General features: G+C 31.5%; 1 protein-coding gene across 1 annotated transcript in view; it reads right to left on the reverse strand.

Annotated features, from left to right (window-relative positions):
* The window catches only part of CSMD3 (CUB and Sushi multiple domains 3), a 577,112-nt gene that overhangs the window by 191,511 nt on the left and 372,485 nt on the right, over positions 1-13,116 (reverse strand). The window contains exons 23-25 of the mRNA XM_030971761.1: positions 10,372-10,541; positions 2,484-2,640; positions 723-914 (exon numbers count right to left, since the gene is read on the reverse strand). Of these exons, the coding sequence (XP_030827621.1) occupies positions 723-914; positions 2,484-2,640; positions 10,372-10,541 (519 nt within the window). The remainder of the gene's footprint in view (positions 1-722; positions 915-2,483; positions 2,641-10,371; positions 10,542-13,116) is intronic.

Raw genomic sequence — 13,116 nt, forward strand, 5'->3', positions numbered from 1 at the left:
TTAAAGCTAATCATCTGAGCAATCAATTTATACATTTACTCTCTTGTTGAACAGGTTACACAATTACACTGACCATACGCCATAATATTAAAAAAACAACATATAAGCATTTCACCCCTTGCTTCACCTACTTACCAATCCCAATTTCCTCTAAATGAAGATGAAAAAGAAAGCTACAATAATATTTAATTCTTGTCTTCTTATCACTCTCCTATGGGAATAATTGAGCCTGTAGATAGCTGCAAAACTTATGAAGTTATGGTAATATTGTAAAGAAATAGGAATGACAAAAATACAAAATAACTTTATATCTCTTAATATCTTAATTGTTTTATTTAATCTATTTCTTATAAATATAATACATTTTTCTAGTTTATTGATACTTATACATAAGTAAAAAACCACTAGTTTTACAATGTCTTTCTAATTAAACTTTTTATGTTGATTATTTTCTGACATTAACTAGATTTGCATGTATTAGGAGTTTCCATATGCACAAATGTTTAAGAATTGTTATCTATTTTTAACCTAGAAAGACTTAGATGAGATACATGTAGAAAGAACTATAAGTGCCTGTGTAAATAGATCTTTACACATATCAGATCAGATCATACACATCAGATTTTACATAGATATAACAATCCTTACAATATTTTTTCTTTCTTGCATTCAAAAAAAAAAAGTAAAGAAAAAAAAAAAAAAAAAAAAAAAGAGTGTAATACCAATGCATGATGGTAGAGGATAGTCCCATGCCCTTCTTTCCCCAGTCATACACTTTAGAAGGCTACTTCCATGGAGTGTGTAACCTGGATTGCATCCATAAATTATAGTGCTCCCAGCAAAATGACCTTGGTCACTAATTTTATATCCAAACTGTGGCACACCAGGGTCCTCACAATGTGACAGCTCAAAACCTGTGTGGGGAATAAAATGTTGTATTTACAGAATCAAACAGATAAATACATTAAAGAAATTCAGATTTCCTGATTTTCAGTGGAAATCAATAATTTTCAAACTACACATAAAAACATCTTTACGATTTCTTCTCTGTTATTAAGCATTCTAAGTAGGATAACTGCCTATACACCTTTCCCAGAGCATGACCAAGCTGTGTCATAAATTCAATTTTCCTGAGTTCAATTAAAGACAGAAAAAATCCATTATCAAGATCAACCAGTTTTTAAATTTTATGATGAATTATAAACTAGAAGTTAAAGGGACTGTCCACTTACTTGTCAATAGATATTTAAAGGTTCATAAACAAAACAACAGCAGATTTCTCATTATTTTGCATTGTAACAACAGCAGCACAATAGCACCTGTGGCAGCAAAGAAAAACTGCTCTTTTTCATCAATCCCTATGCTATTTTTTTGTTCATCAGTTCATAAATTTAAGAACTACATGCAGGAATCAATGAAAATGATGATAGAGAGTGCTGGGTTTGGTTCTACCTGTAAAAATATGAAAAATTAAATTCCTCGACACTCATAATAAAACAGCACTGAACATCCTATCTTTAATCACTGGGTACAGTCCTATTCCATCACATGCTATTACAGAACATAGTTATGCAACTTTCATCTGAAAAATAATTACATACTTTTTTATTATCTTGAAGTATTTTCCTTTCATACTGCAAGAATTATGCTATCTTTTATTAGAATTACTTTTAAACACATTATGTTGAGCCTTTAAATGAACAATTTTTGAAAAATGAATGATTTGAGCACAAGGACAAAGAAAATATGTTGATAGCTGCATTGCATAATTACCTTATAACACTCTCCTGCTTGGAAAAAAATAGTTCTACATAATAATTCAGTGACAGTAAAAAAATTATACATTAAAAAAGTCATATACTCTACATGTCAATAGTCATGTGCAACAATTTTCAGAAACAGACACTTGGTAAAGTAGATGTATATGGCTTCTTCCGTGTACCCTCTAAGCTGGATATCAGAAATATTTTTTTCCTCTCATCTTCATAGCTGAAGTCCATATATGGGTTTTTGTTAGGAACTTTTCTTTATCATTTTGGTTCTAAACAATAATCCAATCTTAGAAACAAAAGCAAAGTAAATATCAGAGATTAGTCTTAAGAAGGAGAATTTCCTTACTTATGACTTATCTTCATGAAGCAATGCTTTTTGGTTGCATCTTTTAAACTACTCACATACTTCAATATTTTTATGTGCTAAAACAATTAACTTAAACTTACCCTGTTTTTTCTTATGCTCTCCAAAATTGGAATGAAATGAAAAATACCCCTCTAGAAAAACGACAGCAATTTATGTACCAGATAAAATGTCAAAGCCAGGTTTCAGTACGCTATGTGCTTTGGGTTTTTGTGAGGTACAGCAGTGAAAGTATATTATTTGTTGTTAATTTCTTCCATAATTGTAATTTAACTACATTTTCATCTTATGAGTGAAGAATTTACATTCCTTTAAAAGTATAAATCTATTCCTACTTAAATACTTACTCGTATACACAAGCTGAAAACCTTCATCAGTGCCCTCCATGTCTGAGTTAAATTCCAGCCATAAATGATTTGAAGTGCTACTTAGTGTCAGGCCTCTTAATGATGCCCCAGTATATGCTCCCAGCAGGTGAGCAGTGTTGTCTTTGCCATCATAGATCTGTAAAAAATATGAGTTTTACAGTTTTGAAGAAAGAAAAGAAGATATCTTTTACTCACAAAACAATTCTGTACATCTGCATTAAGAGGAAGAACAGCTTTGTCAAGGGAGATGATCTATTGCCAGTCAACCTGAAGTACTATTTAGATATACCATTTGCCTCTCTTGACTTAGGCTGACTTAGGTGTGGTGAATTTTCAAATGTAGTTTATAATATGTCAATTCATTTTTTACACAACAATAGAAGGGGACAGAGGTGCCATATCAGCTCAGGTTGTTTAGATCTCTTTCTCTTTAGATCTCTGTTTTCTCTTTCACTGTCAGTATTGTCATGCTGATCACAACCTATCAGCAAACACTTATAACGTGTATCTGCCTCTAGTCTGAGGTGGCAGAACAGAAAATCTCGCATATTCCCAATTTAGGCCTCTTAAATAAACGTGAGGTGGCTTTTTATCCTGTGAAGACAGGTTAAAATATAACTGTGAAGTAAAAGGAGACTAGGAAATAAATTTAACCACTGCTTCTGTAAGCTGACAGAGTATTGTAATCTATATGTAAATCACAGTACTGCATTTTTATTATTTATTTTTCTTCAAATGTTGTTATTTTCCATCTACCAGGATACTAAATATATAGAAAAATCTTCTAATAATTCTCAGGAAATTTCCCTACAAATCTGGCTGCTTTAAAACAGCACAGGCTGTTGTATTCCTGTAATTCCTAAAAAAACTTCCTATAATATAACTATAATTGCTCATCCAAATATTATTTCCTGTAGGATTTATTTAGTGACTTCTATAATAACTAAAACATTGATTGATGTGCTTTATGAAAAATTTCATTTGCAAATCAGTAAATTGACCAGTGAATAATTTTCCAATTACAATAAGGGGAAATTGTAAATCCTTATTAAAAGATACTGAATTGTCTGCAGTTCTAAATTCTACTTAATTCTATTAAGTTTGCATTTTTAGACAGGAGTCTTCATCAGAATGAAATCATAACAAATACACCAGCAATAGAAGTAAGACAAAAAGAAAATGTGAAGTATTATGATGCCTGTTCCCTATCTGTAAGAATGAGTTACACACCTAATTCCTATTTTCCAGAAATCCTCATGTCTCTAGTAATAAAAAAGACTTTATATTTAATGAAATGCTGAAATAAAACAAATAAGTGACTTCTAGATATGTGTAATGAGTGAATAATTGTACAGTAGTTTAAGATGCATGACATGACATGATTCCTTGGTTTTTAGTGACACAAGCAAATAAATTCCAAGCAAACTTAAATTTAAAAGCCAATTTCCTCATATGGACTAAAAGTAAGAAATCAGAAAAGAAGAAACAATTTTAATTAATGCATATCAACCAAGAAATAATTTCAATATATAAAGCAGTATTAAAATAGATGGTTTGTCTTTCAGAAAAAGAAAAAGCCCCAAAACTAATCCCAAAACAAGAGAACAAAACTAAAACCAACCCAAACCAAAACCAAACAAAAAAACCCCACCCAATCCAGGAAATTAAATCTGAAATGCATTTCGTTTTGTTTTAGCAACTGAAAGGAAAATACCCTTTTCAGGAGAATTACTGCTATCCAGCAGAGATATTAACATCATGACAGACTTAAACAAAACCCAACTTGAACCTTCTTATAATTAATAATAACACAGGATTCAGGATTTATTTTATTTTTAAGAGCTATGTAAGAGTAAACCATTTCCTACTATCTGTGTATCACTAATACTTAACCAAAGGAAGCTGGTAAGAAGTGATACCAACTATTTTCAATGTCTCACACAAACTTTGAATAAGCCATGTCATGAGACCAATTTTCTTCATGTTAGAATTTTCCCACACACACTTTATTGCCAATTTTGTTAGGTGTCCTACCACATTAAATCTTGCACATTAGTCCACTGACATCTCTCATTAATTAATATTCATTCTATTTCATGGGCTAACCAGCTGTCACACTGTATATTTTTAAACCTATATAATTTCTATGAAGGAACAGAATTTAAAGTATCTAACACTTCTGAAATTGATTCATTTGAGTAGGAGAAATGCATTTGGCTAAGGCAGGATTGTGATTCATCTGAACACTAAATTGAATTTTTTTTTCTTGTGTTTGCTGTCTTTCAGACATTAAAAGTGTCCCTCTTCCTAAGACACTGGGGTCTCCCTTAGGACAATAAATGAATGTATGTTTTGTAGTGTAACTCTCAACTTAGGTCACATTTTCATTTCCCTACTACATTTGATGTAATATGGAGAAAAAATGGAAACTTATAGAATAATTTAAATGATACCATTTAGCTTGCCCATAAAATGGTAGCAGACCCTTCTGAGAATTGCAGAACCAACGTTTTCTTCCTAACCTTGTTAAACTAGGTGGGAACTAATTATTTTGAAAGAGCTAGCAATTCAACTTCATCATTCTTTTGGAAGGCAATATTACATGTAAATTAAGGAAGTACAATTAGCTTTTTTTTAAAAATATGAATATACTTATAGGCCTTGCCAGTGCATCTAGATTTAAGTCACTTGGGTGCTAAAGATAAGTCCAAGAATAATCATAACAATATTATTCACTTGGATAAATTTTTCTTAAAGTCATCCTGTAACATTAATTCAAAGATAATTTATTTATGACTGGATAATGTTTGTTATGCCAGTAACAAACTATTCAGAAAACAGAGGTTCATCTTTATTAAGTATTTAATGATCTAATCTTTTAAATTATTAATTCATAAAGGAAAAAAAGGCACAGAAAATTGTCTTAATGTTCTTCATCACACAATAATATGTTCAAATGTTACAGGGAAGGATGCTAATAGTAAACACTCTACCTAAATATTTGAACTAATAGATGTTATATTCAATTTTTGAAGGAAGTGTTATTCACATTTGCAATTAGAGGGAAAATAAAACTTGCTAACCTCTTAAGTGGCTCCATTACCTCAAATTTTAAATGGAAATCAATGCCCTTTTTTCTGCTAATTTATTTAACTATATAAAATTTTAGTAAGGAAGTATCATAAGTGAACGTATAAAATTTGTGCATTTTAATCAAGTTATTTTTGACATTTTCCATTGAAACATAAAAGGCATATGGATATGAAGATCTGTTCCTTTATAGAGAAGAAATACCATAAAATCAGCAGCTCAGAACTGAGGCTGTCAGCGCCCTGTCAAATGTATATCATATGCGAATAGAAGCACTAATATAAAGACAGAAAAGGGTCCATATGTTTCGGGGGGTGAGGGGGTGGGGAGTTTGTCCCCAACATTTATTACCTTTTTCTCAGTCATATTCAGGATGATTTTGCTAAAAGTATAATTATTATAAACATGAAGATTCTTAAGAAACAAATCAACAAAAAGATCCAAATATCACATTCCTTCAAAGCGTTTGCCCAAACCCCTCAAAAACTGGATCATGTGCACACATTTAAAATCTGGCCCACAGAAGAGACAATAAACAAATGCAGTAAAACTGAATCCTCTGTATTTGGCAGGAGCACAGACAGTGCTGTGCCAAGCAGAGCCGAGGAGAGCCGAGTGCCAGTTCTGTTTGCTGACACGCTGTTACCTGCCTGTTGCTGCAGCGAGCGCTTCAGTAAAAGGAAAAAGAAAAAATGCTTTAGAATGTTATTAAAAATAATTCTTAAATCCATTTTTCCACATAGATGCAATATCACCTATCACATCATTTCTCATGCTACATAAAGCCAAGGACATAGTCTGCTCCAAAAGAGAAAAAAGATCATTTTCATAGTCAATGTTCCTGTCTCCTTTGTTTTAGGTTTACTCAATGAAATCTGTCTGCAGAATTTTTGGAGGTGGTTTGTTTTGTGGTATTGTTTTTTATTTAAACATTACCACAAAACTACCTATTAATTAGTACCATGCACAGGTACATTTTTATTTACGCTGAAATCTACTGAAAATATAGAAAACAATTATATTAGCCATGTTCAAGTTTCAATTTTAATAAAGGTACTTTTTTCCCTGTAAATTAAAAAGTATGTTAAAATACCCTTGATATAAAAGAAAATTTTCTACACTCAACAGATTTTCAACACAAATAACATGTTCACTACTATCAATGGACTATTCAGGGAAGCAGAACAATGATAACTCTGTTCTTTCTGTGTATATCTCAAGGACTTGCTTACAGCTAGCAGAGACTAGAGAGTTTACGAGCAAAATTGGGGGATGGAGATAAAAGCAGGGGAAGAAAACCCAGGTGGAAATATTTTCATACTTTGGAAAAAATACATTATTTATCCTTGCCTCCCACATAGGTAATTTACTCTAAAAATATTGAATTATGGAAATATAGTGCACAAACTCAATTATCTGTATAATTTCAAAGAAGGAAGCAAGTGTTACAGAGTTTCTGAGATTAATATTAAAGGGATTGGCATGCAGTGATTGTACAGATCCTAAATTCCTCATATGTCTTCATATAATTTTCATAAATATTAGAGCAATACATGGCACTTTCAAGAGCTGGTTATATCCCTACACACATGTACACACACAAAGAAGGCAGACATATTTATATATTTCTTACAGTTTCTAATCAAACCCAAACAAGAGCTACACCATTAATGTAAGTAGCCAGAGCAGTTACATTGAAAGGAGAACAGGAGAATTGAATACTAAATGAAGCAAATGAAAAACAAATTACATGCTCTGAAACCTCTGTTTTATACCAGTTCAGCACTGATAAATGGGAACTCCTCCTTCTCTGTCCCTGAAGCAATAGTAAGGGTGGTGATTTACTTGTGTTAAATATGCTGTTTCACTCTAAGGCTGCATTCCCAGTACAGATGTTTCATTGTTTCAATCACAGTGCTTGTCAGATATAAACATCATCCATGGTCAGTTAACCCACATGGCAAGCAGCAGATCTCATGGCTTCATTAAAGAACTTGTCAAAATTTTATTAGAATACTCAGTCTATTTAGACTTTGAATGGAATTTTAGCAGCATACCTCTAGTGATCTAAAAATCCTAGCTGCAATAAAAAGTAACACAAAGCACATTACTAACTTCCTTGGCAACATTTTCATCTCTAGCTTCTGATGAAAAGAGATGGATTATCCAAGCAAAGCTTGTCACTAAAAACCTGAGTTTTAACCATGAAATATTATGGAGTTGCTTCATTTGTGTTTAGGGGAAGGAAGACTGCTCTAGAAGCTGGTGTTTTAAGTATCTTGATTTTAAAATGGTGACTACTATAGCCTCCCTCTTTCACAGCTGACATGGATCTCTGTATTCACTATATTTCACTTGGCTGTTTTGAAGACAGGATTTTTTTTTAACTTAAGTTCCTTCCAGTTACAAAGTCATGATACCTATTAAAGGTTATATTTAAAGTAAAAGTAATGATATATATTTAAGGTTAAAAGCATTTGTTGGCTATTAATGATTCATTTAAAACTAAAATAGAACCCTAATGTTCTATTCCTGTAGCCAAAAGGTTATTCTCCACAATCAATCAGCAAAACAGTCAAATATTTCCTTTTTCAGAGTAGAATAGGATCATAGAAAGGGATCAACAGACAACTGCAGAACTGATTCTGGGAGAAAACGTTTGGAATGTGTGACTGGCAATGTGCTCCCTGAAGAATTTTTCTTCATCAAATGAACACATAAAAAAAGAGAGTGATAGAATTAAGACATTTTGTGAGAATTTCATCTAAGAAAGGAGGATGGAAAAGACAAGATGGGTTCTACAGATATTTCTTCCCACAATCGTAAAGGCTGAGTGCCTCTGCCTTGCTATGATGTCAGATAGACTGAAAAAAGTGATATTCATAATCAAGAATAACTCTTAGAGTTTGTTTTTGATTTTTTTAATAAGGAGGAACTTCAGCTCATTATAATTCAAGGCTACTGACTTGAAAAACAAACACTCTAATTACACAACACTAATTTCATTTAAAAAATACACCTGCAATATTTCTGCCACAATATTACACCTGCAAATATTTCTGCCACTGGCATTTACAGCTGAGTGCTGGCCTTCATCTATTTATAATTAATTTTGCATTGCTCTTAATTTCACATTAATTGAGTAGCATCATTAAAGAAGAATTTTCTTCTCTAAGTCTCTGAGTTAAGATTGTCTAGTTAAACTTAAACATCTGAAATACATATGGTTCAAATGGCTCTTGAAAAGTCATAAATTATTAGATCAGAAAAAGAAAAAACTTGAATTATTTTACTTTTAGATTAATTTCTATTTATCTAACTGTACACAACTGTATTTCCATTCCCTCAGTGGTATGTATTTTAAATTAAGATAATAGAGTTGAATGGTTTCAAGCTAAAAATCCTGAGAAAAACCCGTCCATATGCTTTTATTGGCTAACAGTTACTTGAACAACTGGTCTGATTGGTTCATTGGTCGGATTGAGGTATTTTTTTCCATCCTACTTACATTTTAATAAATACTAAACAGCTTTCAAATTAAATCTTTCAAAATTAATTAATGTAACACTTAAAGGGTATCCCACTTGGTTCTCAAATAAACAACAAATTTAATATCAAATAAACACACCTGTACATTCCAAGCATCTAGTACCTTTTGGTTAATTTTTCTTTGCTTCTGTTTTGCTTTGAGCATAGTATTTTTTTAAAACCATTTGATTTGCTTTTCTTTTTTGATGCACAATTTCATTTTACATTAGTGGTTTAGGTCTGCTTGTACTTTAGGTATAATTAGCCCATTTTGGAAATGCTTGTGTCTGACAACTGAAGACAGGAACCCCACCCTAATGCACAGATGGTTACAGTTAGATGAGATAAACCCCAGTATGAATCAGAGTTGTTTCTTAGGAATACACATTTTCATAATCCTTCTTACTTAATAAGTATAGGGTACTTACTACATACGTAATAAGAATATGGCAGAAAAACTTTTTATAATCAAACATGATTGGCATGGTACCTCTTGTTCCTTTGATTTCACAGAGGCAAATTTAATTAAATTGCATATTCTGAACAACTGGAAAGTTATTTAATCACAGATATCTTATTGCGTTGGTGTGCTATTGCAGACGGCATATGTGAAAAGAAACCCTGACCAACATCAGTTTTAAATTTGTAGATAGCTAAGTAATACATGTATCTGGAACTATATTTTTTGGAGTACAATAATAAAATCTATGAAAAAAAAATCACTGTATAAAACTCTGGTAGGTTGTAATATCCTTCTTTCCATGTTGTTGTTTCTTTTTTCCATGCACACCAGATTAAAGTAATTTAAAGTGTAAAATTTATGTACAAAACGCAGTTTTTAGACTGTTAAATTAAAGTTATGGGTGTTGTGTTATGTCTTATTATGTTTAGATCGCAGCTCAAATTATGAAGATACTGTGGAAGAAAACAAATCCAAAGATGTTATTGATGAATATTTAACACTAAAAATACAATACCCATAACCATTAAGGCAACATTTGTTTCATTTTTTCAACCTCTTTTAATTATCTCTGGTCAGAAAAACATGTATTAAGAAACAGACTATGGGGGCACCTGAGGGTGCCTAATTTTTAGCTTCTTAAAAATGGAACCAGTTTAGAAAGTTATTTTGTAAAAGATGCTTTATATTCACTTACCTGGTACTGTACTATTGCAGATAGTGACAGAACCTCAGTGACGGGAGGTACTAGAAGTTGAGAAATAACAAATAAGTTACAGGATTACATACCTTAAGAACATCTCCTTGGGCTAAGTGAAATGTTCTGGCAGATATATTGATTCCTTTCCCTGCTTGCACCTGAATGCTATAAATACATTCATGGTTGTTTTCATAGTTAAGAGGATAATTGGGGGACAGTAAGATTCCTTCATTATTTGTTGTGGAGGCTCCACATTCAGCTGCAAATAAAAAAAATTAAGGTGTGTTTTAATAGAAGACATAAATATTTTAGTAATGGTGATAATGGTAATGTTAATGTAACCTAGATCAACATTAATAATGTTTATTAATATCTAAAATCCAGTTTTAAGTTCATGATCATGATAGTGATTGGAGGCTACAAGAATATTTCTAAATTGCAATACTTTAGTAAAAGTATGTCAAAAAACACTAAGAGTTAAAATCATATAAATTACACATTTCATAATCATATTGTTTTATTGGATCGTCCTTGAATTTTGTTGTATTTGTTTCAATTTCTCCAACACTAAAATTCATAAAGATGTGCAAATTAAGTGAAAGTAGAAGGATTCTATAAATTTATATGTGTATTTATTTATATATACACACATATGAATAAATATATATATGTGTAGGTACATAAATTTTCACATAGATTAATGAAAAAAAGATTTTTTTTTGCTCTGGTATTTTTTTAACCAAGATAACCAACATAGTCAATGATGTAAATTACAGTAGTAAAATATTATGTTATAGCTACCAGATAAATGTAGGAAAAAAAAATCAATAACAAGTAAATAAGATAAACATAAGTCTCAGGGGAAAAAAATTAATTTAATTATTTTCAAGTAATAAAAGTTATTCAAGTTATTATTACAAGTTATTATTACTTGAATTACAAGTAATTCAAGTTATTATTTCAAGAAGTAAACCTTATAATCAAAGATTTTGGCAATTCATTTAATCACCCAAAAAAACCCTAGAAACATAAACACTTGTGGCAATGCTTCATTAGGCATTATAAACTAACTTTCATTTCCTATCATATATTGGACTATATAAATAATTTTAATTAAGTAATTTTTAGCATTTATTTACCACATATTTTAAATAGACACTGAAAAACTATTACAATTCTTTGCTTCCTTTTTTATTTAATATGGATATGTGGCCATTAGAGTGCAAGTACAGGAGTATTTCCTGTCTTTTTAACAGATTTAGATTAATTTTGAATTTAACTGTGACATTAAATTTTCTGGGTTTATGTTTGTTTTCAAGATTATTTCAGTTGTCACTTATTTTACCCTCATGAGAATGCATCTCATTTATTTTAACCTGGGAATTTAACTGATTTAAAATTTCACAGAATAAGTAATGTTCTGTTATAATATTAATTATATTATAACATTAATAATCTTATATTATAACACTATTTATAATCTTAATGTTTTAGAAGATGTTTAGGCAAACTATGGTGTGTATTTTAAAAGCTTTTATTTGTTATTAACATTTTTATAATTTCCACCCCAGACTTGTTTGAGTAACATTCAGGATATTAAATATATATTTTGTACATGAAATTAAAAGACAGCAATGACCAAAAAAACCCCAACTTGATAAACTACCCTTTGTTTATGCAGCTGAAGCAGACATTGCACAGAAATCCAAATCAGGCACAGATCAAAGAACAAATGCTTGATGACTACATCTCATTCAACAATATAGAACAAGTACCCAAATAATTCAGGTGACATTATTTTGTCCTGGAACAGCGGGATACACCCAATCTAGGCAGAAGTGGAAAACCTATTCCACATGATCACAGCTATCCTTTTATTGCACTCTCAAATAAATGGGTATTTCCTATTTCAAAGATGCATAGGTCACTTTGAATTACAACAGAAAGTAGTAAGATGATTGTAATTTCAAGATTGTGAGATCTCTTTTCATAATCTAGAGGGATATAAAAGACAAAAGGCACAAGGTAATTATGGTATTAAGTTGATCCAACAACTCTGGGCTATTTCAGAACTGTAATTCAAAGCAATTTTTTAAAATCTGAACACAGCAGTAAGCTAACCGTTAAGACAATTTCAACTGGTGTTTTACAATCATGCTAAGCTAACTGTTAAGACAATTTCAACTAGTATTTTACAATCATGGTAAGTTTTCTGTTAAGAAGAAGGATGCAATCACGTCATTGTGTTTCATGTCATCGTATTTATCAATACGATTTTCTGAATTTAGAGAGAGAATATTGTGTTCCAAGTTGTGGATGTCCCATCCCTGGAAGTGTCCAAATTCAGGTTGAATGGGGCTTGAGCAACATGACTGATTATAAAATGTTCCTGCCTATGGCAAATGGATGTACCGCATGATCTTCAAAGGTTCCTTCCAACCCAAACCATTCTGTGATTCTTTGTATCTTGTGTTAGCAGACAAGAAAGCTAGTTAATAAACACAGTGCCAAAACCACAGTATAATAGAATTTCTCCCATAGCATCATCACAGTTCCATGGAGGCACACAGTCCTCCAGTTGCTTCTTTTGTACACTTCTCAGCAGAATTCTGACAAAATCAACAGCTAGTTCCTGGCTTCTCTCTTTGCCTCCTGTCAGTGCAAATTATGGCTTAAAAACCACAACAGAACAACTGACCACAAAGCATCAAACACATGCTCAGACAAAAACAGGAGTTAGGACTATATTTTGGAACAAGTGCTAAATCAAACTGGGAAGGTCCACAATTAATATTGCAAGACATTCCAAACTGCATCAAAGAGAGTTCTATGTG

The sequence above is a fragment of the Camarhynchus parvulus genome, chromosome 2 (genome assembly GCF_901933205.1).
Source record: "Camarhynchus parvulus chromosome 2, STF_HiC, whole genome shotgun sequence".
Classification (NCBI taxonomy): domain Eukaryota; kingdom Metazoa; phylum Chordata; class Aves; order Passeriformes; family Thraupidae; genus Camarhynchus; species Camarhynchus parvulus.